A 24,915-nucleotide genomic window follows, 5' to 3' on the forward strand; every position below is an offset into this window, starting at 1 on the left:
AACTGTTTTCTAAAGTAGTTGTACCATTTTGCATTCCCATCAGCAACAAATGTGTTTTTGTTGTTCCACATCTTCGCCATCATTTGGTGTTGTCAATGTTTTCTTTAGTTTTCCTCAATCTAAAAGGCATGTAGTGATATCTCATTGCTTTAATTTGCAGTTCCCTAGTGACATATAATGTTGAGCATCTTTTCATATGGTCATTTGCCATCTGTAAATCTTTTTGGTGAGATGTCTGTTCAGATCGTTTGCCTATCTTTAAATTGGCTTATAGTTTTCTTATTTTTCAGTTTTAAGAGTTCTAAATATATTTTAGATACAAGTCCCTTTTCAAACGTGTGTTTTGCAAATATTTTCTTCTCGTCTGTGAAGTGTCTTTTCATTCTCTCGACAGAATCTTTTGCAGGGCACAAGTTTTCAACTTTAATGAAGTCTCATTTATCAATTTTTTTCTATATACACTTTTGGTATTGTATCTAAGAATCAAATGTTTCATTCACAAACCTACCATGCTATTTGCACTGGTTATTAATTAAATACTATATAAAACTACCAAAATATGCGTGAAAACAGTTATTTTTCTGAAAATTAAATTTAAGTCTTTGGCAAAACTCAATGAAAGGAGGTCACTAAAAATACAGCTGTTAAATATGGATAATACAATTCTAAAAGATAGAAAAGTAATTTTAAAAACCCAGAAATATCCTGCAATCTATTTTAAAGAAACCAAAATGCAAATCCTACATGATATATTATAGGCGTGATGTATGCAAGGAAGATGATGAAAAACTTTAATCAGCATACCCATATTCAAAGTAGTAGTTCTGGCCCTATTCCAAAGATTAGTACATAAATATACACCTTTATTTTATTACATTTAACTTTAAAATGCTTAAGGTGCACATTTTAAATGCTTTCCAAGAATTCTTGATTTAACCAGACCTAATCTCTCCAGATTAGAGGCTTCCTCACCTCCTATTGAGGAACCATGTGGATCCTCATCTTATGAGGAGGAACCACTCTATCTGCCTCTTAGGTGGGACCATAAATATCTATTAAATACGGTCTGCCATTAGGACCATCTGAAGGCTCTGAAGGAAAAAGCATGTCAAAAGCCCTCACTACAACTGGCAGGCCTTCTTTCCAGCATGCATCTTAGTGAACCCTAGAGCCTTAATGGCCACTATCACTTACAAAGAGCCACTGAAACTTGTCTTAGCAACTAGGAAAACTTAGCAAATTCTACCTTTCCTTAAAACCCTATTTTCTTCAATTGCATCCAAAAATGTACACCTCTCTGGTCATCTCTGCTTTCCCAGTTTGTCACTTTACAATAGTTTGCATTTCCCCTCTCCCATTTAATCTCCTTTCAAACGCTTTCATGATGCCATTGCCAACTCTCAGATATTGGTTAATAAAACACGCTATAACCTCAATTATATCTTGAAATGCTCCGTTTCTTTAAAGAATCTGCTTTATCTTGTAATGTTCTCAAGTGAAAGTAATTCGTTTTCAATCCCATGTACCTTAGAGTCAGTATGTTGAATCTATGACCCTCCCAGCCCAGTGTACTTTCGAGAAACCATAGTTCCTCTACTCTCATAAAAAACTCCTGTTCCCTTGAGGCTTGGCTATATGGCTGTACCATCTCTTACTACTTCTCATTGCAGATATATAACAAATTCATAGTCACTATCCTTTGTCCATGGAAAACATCACTGGCATCTTGCTTAAAGTCTTCTTTCTCTAAGCTCTGCTGTCATACTTAATTTTAATTTCAACAGCAACCCGTCTAATACCTAGACCACTCAGTTTTTTTGCCTCATCTTTGGCAATATTCCTCTCTTACTAAAACCTATTTTTGTGGCTCAAGTATTTTCAACACATTTGTTCTATGGCTTCCTTGAGTCTCTTGGCCCATCAACCAGATGCCTTTCTCCCCACTTTTAGAAACCCCCTTCTGTTTTTATTTCCTTCCCTATCTAGCTTAGATAATAGAGATCTTCGTTTCTTCCACTCTACAGAAGTGGAATAGGAATATACTATGTTGTCTTGTCTTATTGTCTTTTCATAGCACCTTCCCAGAGAAGGCCCAACCCTGTGAAAAACTATGAGTTTTTTTTTCTATATTTGCACGTAGGCAGCTGAGTGCTGCTGGGGGAGAAAATAAATTACACACTCAAGTAGTTGGTGCTTCTGTAAAATCATGGTGAATACCCTTAATGGGGCCCTTATCCCCCTTTTTATTTTTTTGAGGCAGAGTCTCATTCTGTTACCCAGGCTGGAGTACAGTGGTGCAATCTCAGCTCATTGCAATCTCCACCTCCCAGGTTCAAGTGATTCTCATTTCTGAGTCTCCCAAGTAGCTGGGATTACAGGTGTTTACCACCACGCCCAGCTAATTTTTGTATTTTTAGTAGAGACGAGGTTTTGCCATGGTGGCCTGACTGGTCTCGAACTCCTGGCCTAAAGTGATCCACCCACCTCAGCCTCCCAAAGTGCTGGCATTACAGGTATGAGCCATCAAGCCCAGCTGGCGTTCGTATCACTTTGAAAATCTTCCTAATTATAATAATTAACTAGCTCTCCTAGTCTCCAAAAGACTATTTCTAACCTTTCCCATTAATTCTCAATTGTGTCCTCCCTATTCACTCAGTATATAATTCTGCCTTCAGCTCAACTCCCTATCACCAAATCTGCAAAAGGACATGCATAATAATCTACAGCTTCAGAAATAGAAGAAACCTAGCAATACAGTATTTGAAGAGATATAGGTGAGATTTTCTAAATCAGGAAAGACACCAACCTAGACTGCAAAAGCCTAACAAATATGAAACAGGATAAAGAGAAATCGATAGTCAACATGCCATAGTGAAAGAAAAACAAAGAGTATAAATAAGAGTCCCCATTTCTGCCTCCAACTGTATTCCCTACACCCTAACAAGTCAGTGAGTACAAAAGGAATGTCTTCAAATAATTTCTTCATACTATACCTCCATCACTGTTCCCCTCCTCTGAAATAATGTCCAGTAGTCTCTCGAAAGCATTTTCAAAAGCAACAATTTTCTGGATTGCACCATTGCTTCTTGTTAGTGCCTGCAGTAGTAAGACACCCTATAGAGAAGAAAGAGAACGTTTAGTGGAGTACAACATTTATGAGACATTTTAAAATTACTTCAAAAATCACAGAATTTTAGAACTGGCAGGGATTTTGCAAGCCCAGCTCCTTTACTTTATATATAAGGAAAACAAGAACAGAATAGTTAAGCAATTTGTCTCCCTAAGGTTATAAACCTCAAAGAGACAGATGCTAGACTAGAATCCTCGTCTAACAATTCCTAGTTCAGTTATCTTTCAACTTTATGATACAAACATACTATCTTTCAACTTTATGATACAAACATACTAGAATTCCTTTATATTCATTAACCACTACATAGCTTTCGTTGCAGCTAAAGAGTTGAGCATGAAAGTATCTGTCTCAGGAATGCCACTGTACATGCTTCACAACAGTAATAATGAAAAACTTGCAATTCAATAATACAAATCAATGAACACCACCACCACATTCTAGTAGAGAAAGTTCAGAAATTCTTATAAACATCTGGCCTCCAAATCCCCAAAACTTAGAATCAAGTCAAAAGAAAAAAGGAAGATGAAAATTGATGCTTTATGAATGGGATGTCCAACACAAGACAATTCACAGCAGCCTTTGCCTCTGACTTCCACTTTTTCTCAGCTCCTGGTAAGCTGGATATAGTTTACATATTTTACAATATCTTTATCATTCAAGAAAAACTCACTGTTACCCATTTTTGCTTATTTTGGTATTAAGCAATTTATGAGCCCCTAAGTATTAAATAATAGCATGATGGTAAAAAAGACAACAAATATTTTACGAAAAAAAGCACAGATATTATTGTAGAGGAAGAGGAATAGCAAATAGGTAGTAAAAAGTCCCACAGAGGCAAACTAGCTGTTGGCTACCAGTACTGAGTAGGTAAGTATTCATATAAGACGAAAAATGCCTATGACTTTATTGGGCTTATTCCACTCGTTTTCTTGTCAACTTTCAACATTAATATGAGAGAAAAAGGTGAAAACAGTTATTTTTGGATGTCAAATTCTCCCAATTAATGCTGCCAACTTCAGTTTAACTACTAACAAAGAGAAGAAGAAATACAGTGGAGAAAATATTTAGGCTCTGAGTTAGATAAAGTGGGTTTAAAAACTGGTTGCCCAAACACTGCCTGTTCCCCAAAAACTAATGAAATAAAAAAATAAAAAACTGATTGCCCTACTGACTAGCTATGCCAACTTTAAGCAAATTACATGAATTTATAGTATACTCATGTAATATCTTTGTCACAGGGTTTTTATAAAGACTAAAGGAGACAAAATAAGTTCTGTAGAACCCACTAGCTTTCAAGGTCTTAGTATATTTTAGTTTCTTTTCTCTTTATCCTCTTGAATAGGTTTATTAAAATAAAAAAATGGTTATAAAACATGTAAAAACCAATAATCTAAACATTACAACAAAAACAGAACATAATCTGCGATCATAAAATTAATAAAAACCAATATAATAGACACTTATTTGTGTGTCTCAAATAAAAGTTGAGGGAAAAAGGTTCGGAGCAGAATAAAAAGGTAAAGAGTTAAAGGAAAACAGGAGATTTCAGAATTAATGCAGTTATTATTATTATTATTTTTTTTGAGACAGAGTTACTTTCTTGTTGCCCAGGCTGGAGTGCAATGGCACAGTCTCGGCCCACTGCAACCTCCGCCTCCCAGGTTCAAGTGATTCTCCTGCCTCAGCCTCCCAAGTCGCTGGTATTACAGGTGCCCGCCACTACACCCAGTTAATTTTTTGTATTTTTAGTAGAGACAGGGTTTCACCAAGTTGACCAGGCTGGTGTCAAACTCCTGACCTCAGGTGATCCACCCGTCTCGGCCTTCCAAAATGCTGGGATTACAGGCGTGAGCCACCACGCCTGGCCTAATGCAGTTATTTTTTTAAAGAGCACTTTTATATCTGAAAATGAAAATAAGTGGTAATGAAATTAAAAGATGTGGGGAGACATACTTTATGATTTGCATGATATCCTCTTATTTAAACTGCGGGACATGAAAAGAATAGAACAAAAGCTTTAAAGATACACAGTCATATTTTAGTCAAGGAAAGTCACCCCGAATTTCTAATAGATAGATACCTATTTAAGAAAGACAATTCTTAAAAATGATATTTAAATACTAAAGAATAAAAAGTGTCCTTCTCGGCCAGGCGCAGTGGCTCATGCCTGTAATCCCAGCACTTTGGGAGGTCAAGGTGGGTGGATCACAAGGTCAGGAGTTTGAGACCAGCCCGGCCAATATGGTGAAACCCTGTCTCTACTAAAAACACAAAAAAATTAGCTGGGCGTGGTGGCACATGCCTGTAATCCCAGCTACTCGGGAAGCTGAGGCAGAAGAATTGCTTGAATCCGGGAGGCAGAGGTTGCAGTGAGCCGAGATCGCGCCACTGCACTCCAGCCTGGGTGACAGAGCGAGACTCCGTCTCAAAAAAAGTCCTTCTCGTAAGTTACATACTGTATTAAGTTCACTACCTATAATACTGAATTGATAAACATATTACAAAATTTTAAGTACAACAAATTTTAAAAACTGTATCCATAGACTAGGAGTTAAGAATGCTTCAGTTTTGTCTCTGCTTTGCCGTTAACCAGTTATAAGGCTAAGAGCAATCCAAATGATATTTACTAAAACTTAGGATGAAAAAGTCACAGGGCCAATACCATAAATAAAAAGATGAGTAAGACATGGCTAACAAAGAATACTTAACTTCACTTGGTTTCTGTGGGTCTTGGGCATTTCACTATAAATATGGAGATTTAATTAGCTTGATATGATCTCCTAGCTCCAGAATTTAAATTTTCTAATTGCTATTTTAAGTATTACATAATTTTTATCAAGTTGTAGGTAACAACAGAGAAAAATGCTTATGCAACAAAACATACAGCATCAATACAAAATATTCAAACTTCTATGCAAATATAAAATAAATCAGAATGGAAAATAAGTCCAGAGCAAATCATGCTCCATGATTAACGAGGCAAATCCTTAGAAATACACACTCAATCAAATAAGGGCAAGGATTCCAAATGTTATGTATGCTTTGTTGGGTTTACACAGTTCAATGTCTGCAGGTATCTCCGCTACTCTTTAGGAGGAAAAGGAAATTCTGGAGGTAGACTTTGGTGTCAAATACAACCTTTCAGCAGATAGCATAAGAAATCCTAAACTAATGGAAGAAATAAATTTGAATGGCAAAATGGTTTGTCTAACCCAAAATATTGATAGCCAGGAAAGAATGAAACAATGTGGCCTTGTATACAACTTTAAAAGGTCATTACTCCAGCCAGGCTCAGTGGCTCATGGCTGTAATCCCAGCATCTTGGGAGACCAAGACAGGAGGATTGCTTGAGCCCAGCAATTCAAGACCAACCTGGGCAACATAGAGAGATCCCCATCTCTATTTATTAATTTTTAATTTTTTTTAAAAAAGGTCATTACTCCAACTTTCTAAATCTAACTTCCTAAAACTCAACAACAAGGATTTCATTTGCAAGAGAAAAAAAAGCCACATATTTTTGTATTTCTTTTTGAAATTTAACTTACATCATTACGTATAACTTCCCTGGAATCCGCTAGTAAGTCCATCAATCTTGAAACACCTAGAACATACAACCATGTGAAAAATGCTGGCAGACCAAAAATACAAATAGTGACTCAAATTATTAACAATTTACTAACACACCATTTCAGTCCCTTTCTCTAGGAAATGATACTCATGCTTTAATCGAAATGATATAAAAAAGATAAGTCACTTACCCATAGGACTGACTAAAATAATTTGTTGCACCTGAGGCCCTAGTTGTTTTAAAAGAGAAGTAAGAAGCTTCACACCAGGCCAGCGGACATGGAAATCAAACTCCTGCAATGTAAGAATTCAAAATATTTAACATCTGTAATTCACATTTTCAAGAAAAACATTTTTTCCACTAATAATAACTTGTACCAGAAACTACAAGTAAAACATGGAAGTTTAGCATACTTTAAGCGATTACATAGTTCTTGAAACATGCATGTGGATCTCTTGCTATAATACAATAAACTTCACTACCTTTAAAGGTATATACATGTTACTTCCTCAATAACATCCAAAAGGCAACAAAAGCAGCTTATTAAGATGACAAAAACATCAAGGTTCCCTATTTACCTCCAATAAAGATAACAGAAGAGTGACATTTTCTTGCTGCTTAATGAAAATTTCTGTAAATTGGCTTCCCAAATCTTCACTCTGTCTTGTGGAATTTTCTTCTGTAATATTCAAAAATAAAGAATTTCAATTTAATAGTAGGTTATTTTAAAATATCCTTTCATTGAAGAGTTAAGCGTGAATGATAATTTTCCTGGTAAACAATTCAACACTGGAACAGTGTGGCTGGTAGCAATATCACAATTATTATGTAAAGCTATATCCTTAAAATAATGTTCAAATACATTTAAATACATTTTAATGGTTAAATGTTTAAATATGATGTCTAAAAAAGGATATTTAAATATTCATATTTTCTCAAGGACATTTTTAGGTTACCCTTCTATTAGGGCATAAGGAAACAATTTGGGATAGAAATAGTTTATCTAGAGTGTGGTAGTGGTTTCACTTCTGTATACTTCTGCCCGAACTCAGACTACAATTCAGAGTAAATTTTATTGTATATAAGTTGTATCTCAAATCCCTTGTCCCCAAAACAATATTGAACATATAGTCCTTGCTGTTAGTGTTACTGGGTTAAATAATTTAATTATGAAATTAAACCAATCTACTCCAGATTTCTCAGTATCTTTTTCATATATATATATATATATATATATATATATATCCCACAAAATTCTTTGGCAATAAAATCAGAATTTGACATCTAATTTCTCACTTATTGTTTAAAGGATCTTACATTTGTCTTTAATGTTTAAAGGTCTTTTAATTAAAGTATTTGTTGTCTCAATGTACTATGTCAAAAAAAAAAAGTAAAGGATCACTAAAAATGAAAGCAACAACTGCCAGAGCAAACTACTTAAGATCTGCCTATATCATAAACTCAAATTAGAGATGCAAACATACTACTTCCCATTCTCTCACTCACACCAGACACAGCTAATTAATCACAGCATTGGTTGAGCGTCAGAATACTTTTCCATATAGTACTCCACTAAGTGACTGTCAGCCAATGGAGCTGAAAGTCAAGATCAAACCCATTTTCCCTCAGAAAATTCTTTTCTAAATGTGAGGAAAAAAACCCAGCAGATGACAGGAAAAGCAAAGCAATCCAAGATTGACAGTCATAATCCCATCTAATTGTTTATAGAGGAAAAAGAAGAGACCAAAAGTAGAAATGAAATGTTTTCCAGTTAATTAATTACCTAAATATGCTGGGTTTATCCTTCAGAAACTCCAAGAAATATTTCTCTTAATCATCTCTTATATCAGTAAAAGAATTCACTGCTTTTGAGCCTGAAAACCATATTATTTAAACAAAAAAAATAGTTTTAAAAGGATTACTCTGGTTGCTATGCTGAGAACAGAGTGTCAGTGAGTAAGGAAAATAGGGAGACAGGTCAGGAGGCATAATCAAGATAACAGTCATGTGAAGGTGGCTTAGACCTTAGATGTCATAATTTTTATTACAAGGGAATATGATTTGTTGACACGTTGCACAGAGGAGTGTGGGGGGCCAGGGAGAAAGAAAAGGAAGAGTGATTCCAAGCTTTTGGCCTAAAGAACCAGAAGGATAGGGTTGCCATTTACTGAGATTGGAAACACCGTGGGAGAAGCAAGCTGGAAGTATACAGAGAATCAGAAGTTTAGTTTTGGACATATTAAGTTTGAGATACCTTATAAACCTTACAGCTAACATCATACTTAATGGTGAAAGACTGAATGTTTTCCTCTTTAAGATCAGAAGGAGGCAAGAATGTCCAGTCTCATCAATTCTAGTCAACATTGTACTGAAGATCCTAGTCAGTGCCATAAGGCAGGAAAAAGAAAAGCACACAGATTAGAAAAGAAGTAAAACTGTCTTTATTTACAGATGACATGTTTGTCTATAAGGAAAATCCTATGGAATCTACAAAAGAGCTAATAGAACTAATAAGTAAGCTTAGCAAGTTGCAGGATAAAAGGTCGTACACAAAATTAATTGTATTTCTATTAATAGATACTAGTAATGACAATTAGAAATTAAAATTCAAAAAACAGTACCACTTTCAATAGCATCAACCAAAAACATTTGACAATAGGTGTGTGCTACTTACACTCTGAAAACTCCAAAACACTGCTGAGAGAAACTGAACAGGCCAGGCACAGTGGCTCCCACCTGTAATCCTAGCATTTTGGGAGGCTGAGGCAGAATTGTTTAAGCTCAGGAATTCAAGACCAGCCTGGGCAACATAGTGAGAACTTGTCTCTACAAAAAATAAAAATTTAGGCTGGCTTGGTGGCGCATGCCTGTAGTCCCAGCTACTTGGGAGGCTGAGGTGGGAGGATCCCTTGAGCCCAGGAGTTAGAGGCTGCAGTGTGCTATGATTGTACCACTGAACTCTAGCCTGGGTGACAAAGTAAGACCCTGTCCTAAAAAAGGAGAAGAAAAAAAAAGAAATTAAAGAAGACCTGCAAAAATAGAGATATACTGTGTTCTTGTATTAGAAGGTGCAATATTTTTAGGTCAGTTTTTCACAAACTGATCTACAGTCAACAGAATCCCAAATTCTCAGTTGACCCTTTTTGTAGAAATTCACAAGCTGATTCTAAAATTGGTTTGCAAATGCAAAAAACCTAAAACAGTCAAAACAATTCTGAGCAACAAAGTTAGAGGACTTAACACTACATAATTTCAAGATTTATTATACAGCTACAGTAATCAAGACGATGTGCCATGTATAGATCAATAGAAGAGAATAGACCAGAAATACACCCATTAACTCAAAATGGATGATCTCCTGACCTCGTGATCTGCTTGCCTCAGCCTCCCGAGTAGCTGGGACTTCAGGCGCCTGCTACCATGCCGGGCTAATTTTTTGTATGTTTAGTATAGATGGGGTTTCACCATGTTAGCCAGGATGGTCTCCAACTCCTGACCTTGTGATCCGCCTGCCTCAGCCTCCCAAAATGCTGGGATTACAAGCGTGAGCCACCATGCCCGGCCAAGAGTTATGAAACTTCTTTTAGAATACAGCTGGGCGTGTTTATACATATATCAAAAGTCATCGAATTGTTTATTTACATATGTTCATTATTTTACATTAATTAGAGTCAATAAAGCTGTATGTGTGTTAGGGGTTATCTAAGTAAAGATATTGAGTGAATATTTGAATATACGATGAACTTCAGTGGAGAGGTCTGGGTCGGACATACACATTTGAGTGGCAAGCGTATAAATTATATTTGAAGTTACAAGCCTAGATGAAATCAACAAGGGAGGGAAGGCAGAAGGAAAGAAATCTGTGCCCTGTGGCATTCCAATATTAAGAGGTTGGGGAGATGAGGAGGAAAACTGCGAAGGAGACAAAGAGTAACCAATGAAAAAGGAAGAAAGCCAGGAGACTTTGGAAACTGACAAACAAATGAAGAAAGTACTCAATGAGAAAGGAGTGACTATCAAATACTAATGATAGGTAGAATCCCCTCTGAACTTCAAGAAATGAAGTACATTACTAACACAGGTAGAGGTAATTTCCATTCATTTACAAAATGACTAGGGTTGAGTAGTTAAATATTTTCCTGAGTAGCAGTACAGTATAATGGAAGAAGCTCACAAAGATTTTTGAGTAAGACCAGTTAAACTCATATTCAACCACTTAATAGCCATGTTACTTTGGGCAAGTAGCCTAACTCTGTCAAGTCTCTGTTTCCTTATTTGTAAAATGGAGATAATGTCTTCACATGGGGTTTTCCGTGAGGATTTAAAATAAGTAAAACATCAAGCATAGGGCTTTGCAAATAATGTGCTCAATAAATAGAAGCATCGTCATCACCACCATCGTCAAAATCATCATCCCCAAGACAGGATTTCTCAACCTTGGCACTACTGACATTTCTGGCCAGGTACGTCTTTGTTGTACGACCTCCCCATGCAGTTTAAGATGTTTAGCACCGTCCCTGGTCTTAGCCACTAGACGCATTAGCACTCTCTTACTTCCTCTTACTGTGACAACCAAAAATGTCTCTAGACATTGCCGAATGTACTAGGAGTGGGGTAAAGGAGGGTAAATTGCCCTCACTTGAGAAACATGGTCCTAAGATTTACAACATAAGCTATATATGTATTACTAAGTTTTCAAATGAAACAGAACCTAACAATCTTCCTTTGATGATTCAGAATTTTGGATTCTTATAAGGTTATCATTAGTAAGTATTATCCCAAGATGCAAAAGATGTAAGAAAAAGTATATCCTATACTTCCAGAAAGTTGTCTGTAAGTCTTGACATTTTACCTTGTATTTCTCTCTTTCTCATAAAAGTTATATGCAACCTATCAAAAAAAGTAACTGAGTTCATAATTGGACTCTAAATAAAAGTAAATTCACTGTATTTTAATTAAAGTTTTATATCTTAGGTTAGTGGTGGCTTCAGAAGAATTATATCACGAAGCAGTCACTACTTCCACTTCAGGAAAACAGGTAGACGAGAGGATAAAAGGATAAAAAACAAACAAACAAAAAACAAACACCAAAAGTACACTTGAAAGCTATCATGTTACTACATAATCACAGATATACTGAGGGTATTAAGTGAAGGTGGCAGAGGGTTGATGCTACAAAGGCCTGATAATAATCATAAGGAAGCCTAATACTCAAACATAACTAGAGTGGATTCAAGGGACATTCTCTGCTACAGATCTGCTTAAAGGATTTTCTGTTGTTCCTTTGTGAGCTGATAAAATTGTGTCCTAATTACTTACGCATGCTTGAAGGTAAAATCTTGCTTGGTAAATTGTGATTTTCAAAGCTCAAAGGTGAACTTATGAACAGAGTTGAAAAAAAAAAAAAAAAAAAAAAAAAAACTGGTACCAGGTAAGTAGCAAGAACTGCGCACCCTTCCCATTTTATTTACAAACTAACAGGATGATGGAAAAGGAGACTATGAAAAAATTGGAAAAGATAATGGGAACTTGGGAGCTGGTAGAATCTTTTGAAAACTTTCATCTTTAGAATCAGCTATGAACAGAAGTCCTGATTCCCACAGTATGGTAAATGCTATGTACCCAATAAAATCTCTCAAGAGCTGGTGGGCTAATGAGCCTACCTTGTTTTTTAAGCCACCCCAGAACCCTAACAAATCATGACGATGTTACCCAAATTCTAGTGAAACTGTATATAGATAGTTTTTTATCTATAGATAAAAAAGCAGATAAAGAAATTATACAAAAAGGGCCCATGGGGAATGCATGTCAAATAAATTATTCTCCAAATACATGAGAAATCTATGTTCAAAAGACAAGTAATATTCTCTCTCAGAATTGTCTTCCTCTAGAAATTAAAATCACAGCAATATTAACTTAGTCATGGGTGCTTTGTAGGGCTATTTTCCATTTGCATATATTCATATTTGTTGAATGAGATATATAACTTTAAAAATCATGCGTTTGAAAGTAATTTATAGCATAATTATTTTTTATCTCAGTGGTGTGAAGATAGCAGAGAATGAAAACTTGACTATAAACAAAAGACAGTAATGTGAGTGAGTAAAGCAGGCTAACATTAGAGGATGGGGAGTATATGCCCTGTCTAAGGAAAACAGCAGTTACTCAACTCCAGCTGCCTGTTGCCATGTAGGAATGCAGATCCAGGTATGTCAATCTTCAGGTTTTTTCAAAAAGAAGTCTACAATACAAACATTGACACAAGCTGCCAATTTATAATAGTGGCAACTTATTCACCTTAGTTAAAATACTATGTGGGTCAAACAGCCATGCTTACAAGATAGACAACGCCCTTGGGCCAAAAGTTTGTGACCTTGTGAGAAAAGCTAAAAATTATAGTTACTGACATTTGGGAAAACATTAAAAATTATAAACTAATCTAAAAAGGAAGAAAAAAAACCACATATAGACTTGATGGATTCTTCCCCTAAAATGTATTTTAAAATGCTGAAATATTTTTATGTATGTAAACACAAACAACTAACCAAGCCTTGGTTAGTATATTTCAAAACAAAGGATAGTGTGGCATGTTAATAGGTACATGGAAGAAGTAAGCCCCTGTGGACAAATATATTTGGATTAAACAAAGTTGAACAGGATTTTTCACTGCAGGCTTCTCAGCACTTACTATACCAGTGTAAATTTTATGAAGCTTCAGAGGGGAATATAGTATTTATGTTTATTTAACTATGAACCCGTTTTAATACAGAACACTCTCTAGAACTTCTGTGCTACGCTTTAAGGAAGTCAGGTCTAATGCCAGAAAAAGTTTAATTCAGTGTTTGCACTGGGCACAAGCAAATAACTTAGCAAGAAGTAGAGTTATTATCTTTAGTTTATTCTGTAGCTATATTGTATAATATGCTGTAGCTTATCGGTATAGAATTAAAATTTACATTTTGAATTGAACTAGTAAAATATGGTCCTATTCCAAGGATCAATGGTTCCTTCTGGTTTAACACTGTCAATTTTAAAAAGTGTGAGATATATGCCATTTCTTTTAAGTTACAGTCATAAGACAGCACTTCTCAACTTTAATGAAGTATCCCCAAATTAGCTAAGCAATTAAGGTAATACATAAAGCTTTAAGTGTAGCAGTAAATTAAGCTACAACTACTATAAACTACTACACTAATATCTAAAAGTTGTGAACAAAAACTAGAACCATGAGAAATTATACCAATTATACGTGTAAGCCAAGGCATGAAACAAGTAAACCATCTTCTCTCATCATTAATCATTAGATTACAACCTTTAGAGCTAGGTTTTTTATAGCCTATAGTTTATATATTATATTGTGTTTTTATAACCTGTAAATGACCATTTATTGTAAGGTAAATAAAAAAATAAGATAAAAATGAAATGGCCCTTTGTTACTATAGTAAAAATAAATTTAAGATAGGAATGTAAAATAAAAAAATGCCCGTTCTAAGTACTTACACAGATGCTCCTCAACTTACAATGGGGTTATGTCCTGATAAGCCCAACATAAACTGAAAGTATCATAGGTTGAAAATGTATTTAATATGTTTAACCTACTTTAAATGTGCCCAGAACACTTAGATTATCCTACAGCTGGGCAAAACATAACAGAAATCCTATTTTATAATAAAGTATTGACTATCTCATGTAATTTGCTGAATACTGTACTGAAGGTAAAAAAACAGAATGGTTGTATGGGTACTCAAAGTATAGATTCTACTGAATGTATATCGCTTTCACACCATCGTAAATCAAAAAATCGTGAAGTTGAACCATCATCTGTCTGTATAGCTCTGGATAGTTTTCAGGCCTGTTTATTTGACTGGCATTTAAGTACACATGCGTAGATATATTTACTCTTAAAATGTATTTCTAGTAGTACTTTTTCCAGAGGTGTAAACAATATTTTTCTTTTTTTTTTTTGAGACAGAGTCTCACTCTGTTGCCCAGGCTGGAGTGCAGTGGTGCGATCTCGGCTCACTGCAAGCTCCGCCTCCCAGGTTCACATCATTCTCCTGCCTCAGCCTCCTGAGTAGCTGGGACTACAGGGGCCCACCACCACACCTGGCTAATTTTTTGTATTTTTAGTAGAGATGGGGTTTCACCGTGTTAGCCAGGATGGTCTTGATCTCCTGACCTTGTGATCTGCCTGCCTCAGCCTCCCAAAGTGCTGGCATTACAGGCGTGAGCCACCGTACTTGGCCAGGTACATGTATACTTTTTAACATTTATCTGAATATTCTATAAACTAGTTTTGTGAATTGTACGATTTAATAAAGAACCCAGTCAGAAAAATAAAGAAAAATTGGCCACAATTTATTGAATTAAAAATCTAAGAAATACTTTAAAAAAAAAAAAGGAAGGAAAAAATGTATTTAAAAATATTGTTCTGCCTGGGCGTGGTGGCTCATGCCTGTAATCCCAACACTTTGGGAGGCCAAGGAGGGCGGATCACGAAGTCTGGAGATCGAGACCATCCTGGCCAATATAGTGAAACCCTGTCTCTACTAAAAATACAAAAATTAGCTGGGTGTGGTGGCGCTAATCCCAGCTACTTGGGAGGCTAAGGCACGAGAATCGCCTGAACCCAGGAGGCAGAGGTTGCAGTGAGCCGAGATTGCGCCACTGCACTCTAGCCTGGCAACAGAGTGAGACTCTGTCTCAAAAAAAAAAAAAAAAAAAAAGTAAAATTGTTCTTCTACTTACTCAGTGATACCATATAAGTTACATCATCTCTGGGCTTCCATTTTCTCATCTTTAGAAGGTAGAAAAATACCACCTACCTCACTGGCTGCTATGAGGATTACATAAGATAAACATGAAAGGATTCTGTAAATTTTAAAGCTCTCTACAAACATGATATCACAATAATAGAAACAACTACTGATCTTTACTACCCAACAAGGAAATAGCTTGACAAGAGTCAAGGCACAATGCTCTGGTATCATCTGATGTCAAACAAGGGATTCAAATGTCACAAAAGGTAATGCTTCATACTTTAATAAGTTAGTTTATTTGTTAGTATTTTTATTACATATAGGCAACTTTGTTATGTACCTTTTAAACACTGCTTTAGATAAGAATATTTCCTTCTTCATTTAAAAAAGTTAAGCACCTCAAGGAAATTGGTAAAACAAAACAAACCAAAAAAACTTGGTTACTTTAGTTATGAAGAAAACAAATATCAATGTTAAAAGTAAATGAAACTTGAAAGAGATGAGAAGAAAATTAAAAAAATTGGTGAGTTCTACGAGTTAATGTAAGAAATGTCAGTAATTAAAACATCATTACCGAGTATGCGTTATTTTAAAGGGACAATATCAATATACATTCTCTGAACTAGAATACCTTCCAGTTCTTACTGAATATAGGTAAAAAATATATGTATATATATTCAAATATTACTTTTATAGATTTTTATTTTTTTGTTTTTTAGAGGCAGGGTTTCACTATGTTGTCTAGCCTTGAGTGCAGTGGGTATTCACAGGTGCAATTATTGCTCACTGCAGCCTCGAAGTCCTGGGCTCAAGTGATTTTCTCACTTTAGTCTCCCAAGTAGTTGGGACTACAGGCATGCACCACTGCACTTGGCAAGTATTTTTAAATGAACTGTCTAAAAACTTTTTTCCAGGAAATACACACAAAGTAATTTTGAATAAATTGTCCTACCGGAGAAAAAGCTTTAATTTTTATTTATTTATTTATTTTTGAGACGAGTCTCGCTCTGTCGCCCAGGCTGGATCATGCAGTGGCACAATCTTAGCTCACTGCAACCTCCATCTCCTGGGTTCAAGCAATTCTCCTGCCTCAGCCTCCCAAGTAACTGGGATTACAGGCACCAGCGACCACACCTGGCTAATTTTTGTATTTTTAGTAGAGACAGGGTTTCACCACGCTGGCCAGGCTGGTCTTGAACTCCTGAGCTCAAGTGATCTGCCCGCCTTGGCCTCCCAAAGTGCTGGGATTACAAGTGTGAGCCACCACGCCTGGCCAGAAAAAGCTTTAATTTTATTTAAAGGTGCGCTAGAGTATTTTATGTGTTCCAGACAGTAAACAGATTTAGTAGCTGCAGAAATAATAGTAATGTAAGTTTATTAAATATTCCTCTTCAATTAAAGAATTCTTATATAGTAAAACAAATTTCAGATTTTTTTAACCAGCCAGAAGAAACAGTACTTGACAGTGTCCTTTTATATTATCAGAAACTATGCCTAAAAGCATCATGCATATGTAAATGCAATCTTTTACCTTCAACATCATCTGAAAAGGTAGACAAAAATAAATAAATAAAAAGCGGGTGATAAAGACAACAGTTTTTTAATGTAGTAGTATACACAGTAAAATAGGAGCTTAAAAATATTTAGTAAGCTACACAATCCTTTGGAAGAAGAGATCCATATTTACTTTGGTCAAATACCTCAGATATACTAAAAGAGATTTAGCATATGCTATATTTTTAGGACTAGGAGACAGATTTATCATTAGAGGGTTGTAAAATAGTCCTAAAGAACTCTAAAACGTAGTTCATTATGTCAGCTAAGAATTACATTTCACGAAGCAATAAAAGCAAAGTATCAATACCAGAACTGAAGGACATGTCTCAGTCTATTTTTATTTTTATTTTTTATTTTTATTTTATTTTATTTTTGAGACAGAGTCTCCCTCTGTCGCCCAGGCTGGAGTACAATGGTGCGATCTCGGCTCACTGCAACCTCTGCCTCCCGGGTTCAAGCGATTCTACTGTCTCAGCCTCCTGAGTAGCTGGGATTACAGGCGTGCACCACTACGTCTGGCTAATTTTGGTATTTTTAGTAGAGACGGGATTTCACCATGTTGGTGAGGCTGGTCTCGAACTCCTGACCTCAGGTGATCCACCCGCCTTGGCCTCCCAAAGTGCTGGAATTACAGGTGTGGGCCACCACGCCTGGCCTATTTTTTTTTTTTTTAAGACAGAGTCTTGTTCTGTTGCCTAGGCTGGAGTGCAGTGGCACGATCTTGGCTCACTGCAACCTCTGCCTCCCAGGTTCAAGTGATTCTCCTGCCTCAGTCTCTCAAGTAGCTGAGATTACAGGTGTGCAACACCATGCCTGGCTAATTTTTGTGTTTTTAGTAGAGACGGGGTTTCTCCAGGTTGGCCAGGCTGGTCTTGAACTCCTGACCTCAGGTGACCTGCCTGTCTCGGTGTCCCGAAGTATTGGGATTACAGGCGTGAGCCACCGCGCCCAGCCAATGTCTACTTTCTTTCTTTTCTTTTTGAGACAGAGTCTCACTCTGGTGCCCAGGCTGGAGTGCAATGGCACAATCTCGGCTCACTCCAACCTGTGCCTCCTGGGTTCAAGCAATTCTCCTGCCTCAGCTTCCTGAGTAGCTGGGATTACAGGTGTGTGCAACCACGCCCAGCTAATTTTTGTATTTTTAGTAAAGACAAGGTTTCACCACATTGGCCAGGCTGGTCTCGAACTCCTGACCTCAAGTGATCCACCCGCCTCGGCCTCCCAAAGTGCTGGGATTACAGGTGTGAGCCACCGCGCCCGGCCCAATGTCTACTTTTTAACTGACTCTTTCAGGATGACTAAATTTTCGGGAAAAAAAAAGGTCCTTAATAAAAGTGATTCTATTACTGTTTATCCAAAGGATCATTTTTGGATGCTAAATTACAGAGCCTAAAAACACAAAGAAAAATGAAACAGGCGGGCTCTAAACATGATTATAAATTTATAAAGAAAAAAACCTCCTAACTAAAAAATATTGTTGCTACACATTTTTTTAAGAACAGAAAAAATTACCCCAGCAAATTAACTAGAAAAAGAGCTAAATTTTTAACCTGAAACAACTAAGGGGGATGAAAGGAAAGAAAAGAATGTCATTTTTTAAAATGTATTTGAACAACTGCATTGCATCTAATTTTCTCATTGTAGAAATAACTAGGGAAAATAAGTATCTTTTTCTTCAAAGTATATTCTTGTATGTATTGTATCTATGTATTGTCATGTGACTGACAACCTCTTTTTCCATGGTTACCAAATTACATTTACTAAATATTTTTCACCATTAATAAATTAATAAAGTTAAGTTACAGGATAGATATCACGGAGAAATTTGTTAAAAATTTTTTTTTAAATGAGATGGTGTCTCACTTATGTTGCCCAGGCTGGTCTCGAACTCCTAGGTTCAAGCAATCCTTCCCCCCCAGCCTCCCAAAGTGCTGGGATTGCAGACATGAGCCATAACACCCAGCCAAAATAAAAGTTTTTTAAAAAGGATATTTATGTCTAAGAAATTGTGACTATGCAACATGATCCAGTTTCAGATGTTCTCAATACTAGTATTCTGTGAAGTTAATATTGACATATATTCCTGCTCTACTTGTATTTTAATAAAATATGAGCAAGGTCAATATGTATCTATACTTCTTTATTATTTGTCTACTCAGAACTTTGAGAGATCATATAACTTCAGTCTAAATTAGATTTATAAAATGTATGAATATATCCACTGTTCTGACTTTACAGAATAATGAAAAATCTACTGTGTCCTACTGTAACAGCCAATTTGATATGACAAATAACACTCTTCAACAGAATTGTGAAATGATACTGCATATGTTTTGCAACATATAGAACAAAATGTATACAGGACAAAATGTATACAGACTTCGAAATGTATACAGACTTCCAATCAAGCTTCACACAGTGACAATAAATAAGACAGATAACTTTATGTTAAGTGTGCAAGTATTTTAAAACAAAAAAGAAAATGAATGTGCCAAAGAAATGTGTGGATTTCAAACCGATTCACAGCAATGTTCACCAAACAGACGTAATGTAAAGAAAAAAAATCTAAATTTAAAAAATTGTTACACTTTATGAATTAACATAAGTCCTATGTAAAAAGTTTAAGTATTTATTAGGAAAAACCCTCTAATTTTATATTGCTCACTAGATAACAATATATATTTTCAATCAATAGCCATAAATAATTATTTAATCCAGAACTGGCTAATATGCATACTGCTTAACTAAAACCAAATACAAGCGGGCAAAAATGTTACTTAAAAAGAAGGATCTTACTCCATCTCACTATAATGTTCCGACTTATACACAAAGCAATCATTCTAAAGACACTTTTCTAGATCTAAGCCTATGTGTTTATTAAATTTTTTAATGAAAAAAGTAAAAACAACTTATACATTTATAAAATAAGTCCAACTTTAAAACCAGCAAAATTAGCACAACCCAGTTGATTTTATGTACAGAAAACACAGTAAAAACAACTGGAAACTTACCTACTTCTTCTTCTTCTTCATTAGATATTATATTATACAGTGTGTCCAAAGCGTAACCTATTATTTCAGAATCCGAACTGGAAAAAAGAAATTATTACACTTATACACTGCTGATGAGAGTGTAAACTGTTATGACCATTTTTAGTTATTTAGCAATTTTAGAAAATTCCATTTCGAAAGGCCTATTCTAAGAAAATATCAGAGTGCAAACTGTAAAAAATGTGTAAAGTTTTATTTCTAATTGTGAAAATTTAGAAGCAACCTAAATGCTCAATAATAAAAAAACACAGTATGGCAAATTCATACATACAAGGCAGCAATTTAAAAAATGTATTTTTTTTTTTACTTTGAATCCTGAGAAGCTAAAAAAATGTATTTCCAAAGAACATCTGTGACATGATAACTTTAAAAATTCTTGATATAATACCAAGTGGAAAAATATAAAAATTTATGCACAGAGTTATCCCATTTAGTAAAATATATACGTATACGTTTGTATCTATATATATTTTAAAACATTATAAATTTATAAATGCAACTTTAAAACCAGCAAAACCAGCATGACTCAGTTAATTTTATGTGTGTCTATGTATGTTTACATATGTATATATATGTATACACATATAAAAATCTAACTGTTCATATCTAGAGGAACAAAGTAGACTTAAAAATATAAAGAAAAGTAACTGTTATCTCTAGTTCAACTACTAGAGTGTTTTCTTCTTTATATATTATTTTCTTAAGAAAAAATCTTACGGTGCCCAGTGTGGTTGCTCACGCCTGTAATCCCAGCACTTTGGGAGGCTGAGGCAGGTGGATCACCTGAGGTTGGGAGTTCGAGACCAGCCTGACTAACAGTAGAGACGGAGAAACCCCACTTCTATTAAAAATACAAAATTAGCCGGGCGTGGTGGTGCATGCCTGTAACCCCAGCTGCTCGGGAGGCTGAGGCAGGAGAATCACTTGGACCCGGGAGGCGGAGGTTGCAGTGAGCTGAGATTGTGCCACTGCACTCTAGCCTGGGCAACAAGAGCAAAACTCCATCTCAAAAAAAAAAAAAAAAATTCTTATGGTGGCTGGGCGTGGTGGCTCACGCCTGTAATCCTAGCACTTTGGGAGGCTGAGGCACGAGAATCACTTGAGGTCAGGAGTCCAAGACTAGCCTGGCCAACATGGCAAAACTCCATCTCCACGAAAAATACAAAAATTAGCTGCATGTGGTGGCGGGCGCCTGTAATCCCAGCTGCTTGGGAGGCTAAAGCAGGAGAATCTCTTGAAACCAAGAGGCTGAGGTTGCTGTGAGCTGAGATCATGCCACGGCCCTCCAGCCTGGGCGACTGAGCAAGATTGTCTCAAAAAAAAAAAAAACAAACAAAATCTTATGGTAAACACATACTATTCATACAATTAGAAAGTACACGCTGGGCGTGGTGACTCACAGGCTGGGTGCAGTGGCTCATGCCTGTAATCCCAGCACTTTGGGAGGCCGAGGCGGGCAGATCACCTGAGGTCAGGAGTTCGAGACCAGCCTGGCCAGCATGGTGAAACCCTGTCTCTACTAAAAATACAAAAATTAGCTGAGCATGTTGTGCGCATCTGTAATCCCAGCTATTTGGGGGCTGAGGTAGAAGAATTGCTTGAACCCGGGAGGCAGAGGTTGCATTGAGCTAAGATCGCGCCACTGCACTCCAGTCTGGGTGACAGAGCGAGACTCTGTCTTAAAAATTATTTTGTTTTTCAGAAATGTTGAGGGTCATCTTTTAAGATACTATTGAGAAACTAGGAATAGAAGGATAAAACACAATAAAAGGCACCTGTGAAAATCCCCCAACACAATAAAAGGCACCTGTGAAAATCCCACAACGAATACATACAACAGTGGAAAACTAAATGCCTTCCCCATAAGATCAGGAATAAGACAGAGATGAACCCTCTTATCACCTCTATTCTACATTGAACTTAAGGTTCTAGCTAGAGCAATATGTAAGAAAATGAAAGGAAGAAGTAAAACCACACCTACTCACAGATGACATGGTCTTGTACATAGACAATCTTAAGGAATCCATTAAAAAACTATTGGAATTAATAAATTCAGCAAAGTCACCAGATACAAGCTAAATATGCAAATACCATTTATATTTCTATATCCTAGCAATGAACAATCAAAAAATAAAATTTTAACATGATTTCATTTAAATAGCGTTTAAGTAACATCAAAAAGATTAAAATACTTGGCAGTAGTAAATTTTACTAAAGAAGAGTAAGACTAGTACATGGAAAATTACAAGACACTGTTGAAAGGAACTACTTAAGGCTCAAATAAATAAAAAGATATGCTGTGTTCATGAATAGGAAAAGAGTAATATATCCCAACTTGAGTCACAGATTTAACATAATTCCTATCAAAATCCTAACTGCTGTTTTTGCAGAAATTGACAAGCTAATCATTAAAGTCATATAGAGATGCAAGGGATCCAGAATAGCCAAAACAATCTTGAAAATGAAAGACAAAGTTGAAGATCTCACACTTTCCAATTTCAAAACTTACTAAGAAGTTACAGTAAAAAAGACTGTGCGGCACTGTGATATAGACACATAGATCAATAAAATAGAATTGACGGTCTAGAAATAAACAGTAATGTTTACTTCAATTAATTTTCAGTAAAAGTGCCAAGACCCTTTAATGAGGAAGGGATAGTCTCTTAAACAAACGGTGCTGGGTCAGCTAGGTATCAACATACAGAAGAATGAAATTGGGCACCATCTCACACTATAGATAAAAATTAACTCAAAATGGATGAAAGACCTAAATATAAGTAAGAGTATATAAATAAGAAACATATCTAGAAAATACATGTACGTTTCTTATTTTGGCTCACGACAACCTCTGCCTCCCCGGTTCAAGTGATTGTTGTTCCTCAGCCTCCCAAGTAGCTGGGATTACAAGTGTGTGCCACTATGACCGGCTAATTTTTGTATTTTTGGTAGAGACGGGGTTTCACCATGTTGGCCAGGCTGGTCTCGAACTCCTGACCTCAAATGATCCACCCACCTTGGCCTTTCAAAGTGCTGGGATGACAGGCATGAGCCAACGCAAGTGGCCAAACATTTTAAAATTTTCATGAAGTTTAATTGCTCTGCTTTATCTTTTGTTGCTTGTGCTTTTGGTGTCATATCTAAGAAACCATTGCCTAATCTAAGGTTGTAAGGATTTAAGCCTGTGTTTTCTTCTAAGAGTTCCATAGCTTTAACTCTTACTTATATTTAGGTCTTTCATCCATTTTGAGACAAGTAGGCCAGGTGCAGTGGCTCACACCTCTAATTCCAGCACTTTGGGAGGCCAATGTGGGCAGATGGCTTGAGCTCAGGAGTTCAAGACCAGCCTTGCTACCATGGCAAAACCCCATCTTTACTAAAGATACAAAAATTAGCAGGGTGTGCTGGTGCATGCCTATAATCCTGGCTACTTGGGAGGCAGAGGTAGGAGAAATGCTTGAACCCGGGAAGCGGAGACTGTAGTCAGGTGAGCTCCCGCCACTGCATTCTCGTGTGGGCGACAGAGTGAGACTCCATCTCAAGAAACAAACAAACAAAACACAGAAAGACAAGTAACCCAATTAAAAATGAGCAAAGGATATGAATAGACTTTTCTCCAAATGGCCAATAATCACATGAAGAGATGGTCATCATCTTCAGTCATTGGGGAAATGCAAATCAAAACTACAATTAGAAAATGAGGCTGGGGTGGGCACGGTGGCTCATGCCTATAATCCCAGCACTTTGGGAGGCCGAAGTGGGCGCATCGCCTGAGGTCAGGAGTTCAAGACCAGCCTGACCAATATGGAGAAACCCCATCTCTACAAAAAATTAGCTGGGAGTGGTAGATGCATGCCTGTAATCCCAGCTACTTGGGAGGCGAAGGCAGGAGAATCGCTTGAACCCGGGAGGCGGAGGTTGTGGTGAGCCAGATCGCACCACTGCACTCCAGCCTGGGCAACAGGAGTGAAACTCCATCTCACAAAAAAAGAAAAGAAAAGAAAAGAAAATGAGGCAGGGCGCAGTGGCTCACATCTGTAATCCTAGTACTTTGGGAGGCCAAGGTGGGTGGATCATGTGAGGTCAGGAGTTTGAGAGCAGCCTGGCCAACATGGTGAAACCCCATCTCTACTAAAAATACAAAAATTAGCTGGGCATGGTGGCACATGCCTGTAATCCCAGCTACCGGGGAGGCTGAGGCAGGAGAATCACTTGAACCCGGGAAGTGGAGGTTGCAGTGAGCAGAGATCACGCCACTGCACTCCAGCCTGGGCAACAGAGCGAGACTCTGTCTCAAAAAAAAAAAAAAAAAGAAATTAAATACTACTTTATACCTACTAGGATGGTTACTTTTTAATAAAGGTCAATAACAAGTGCCGGTAAGAATACAGAGAAATTGGGACCTTCATACATTGTTGATATAAATACAAAATGTTACAGCCATTTTATACAAGTGTTTATGTTCTGTAGTGAACAGAGTTTGGCAATTCCTCAAAAAGTTAAACAACTTATCCCATGACCTAGCAACTGCACTGCTAGATACAAAACACAGTGAAATGAAAACATTTGTCCTTATAAAAATCAGTACATGAATGTTCATAGCAGCACTACTCATAATAGCAAAAAAGTGGAAATACCCAAAATGTCCAACAATTGATGAATGGGTAAACAAAATGTGGTATAACTATACAAAAGATTATTCAGTCATAAAAAAGAATGATGTACTAATACATGCTGCAACATGGATGAACCTTAAAATATTATGCTGTCGAAGCTAGAAACAAAAGCCACATATGGTATAATTCCATCTATATGAAATGTCCAAAACAGTCAAATCTAGAAAGACAGAAA

The 24,915-nt window shown here is 36.5% G+C and overlaps 1 protein-coding gene across 1 annotated transcript in view; it reads right to left on the minus strand.

Annotated features, from left to right (window-relative positions):
- USO1 (USO1 vesicle transport factor) overlaps window positions 1-24,915 on the minus strand; it is a 95,683-nt gene that overhangs the window by 36,904 nt on the left and 33,864 nt on the right. Inside the window, exons 4-8 of the mRNA XM_032149949.2 lie at window positions 20,029-20,105; window positions 7,280-7,380; window positions 6,892-6,994; window positions 6,679-6,734; window positions 2,994-3,114 (exon numbers count right to left, since the gene is read on the minus strand). Coding sequence (XP_032005840.1) covers window positions 2,994-3,114; window positions 6,679-6,734; window positions 6,892-6,994; window positions 7,280-7,380; window positions 20,029-20,105 — 458 coding nt within the window. The remainder of the gene's footprint in view (window positions 1-2,993; window positions 3,115-6,678; window positions 6,735-6,891; window positions 6,995-7,279; window positions 7,381-20,028; window positions 20,106-24,915) is intronic.

The sequence above is a fragment of the Hylobates moloch genome, unplaced genomic scaffold (assembly GCF_009828535.3).
Source record: "Hylobates moloch isolate HMO894 unplaced genomic scaffold, HMol_V3 SCAFFOLD_2, whole genome shotgun sequence".
Classification (NCBI taxonomy): Eukaryota; Metazoa; Chordata; class Mammalia; order Primates; family Hylobatidae; genus Hylobates; species Hylobates moloch.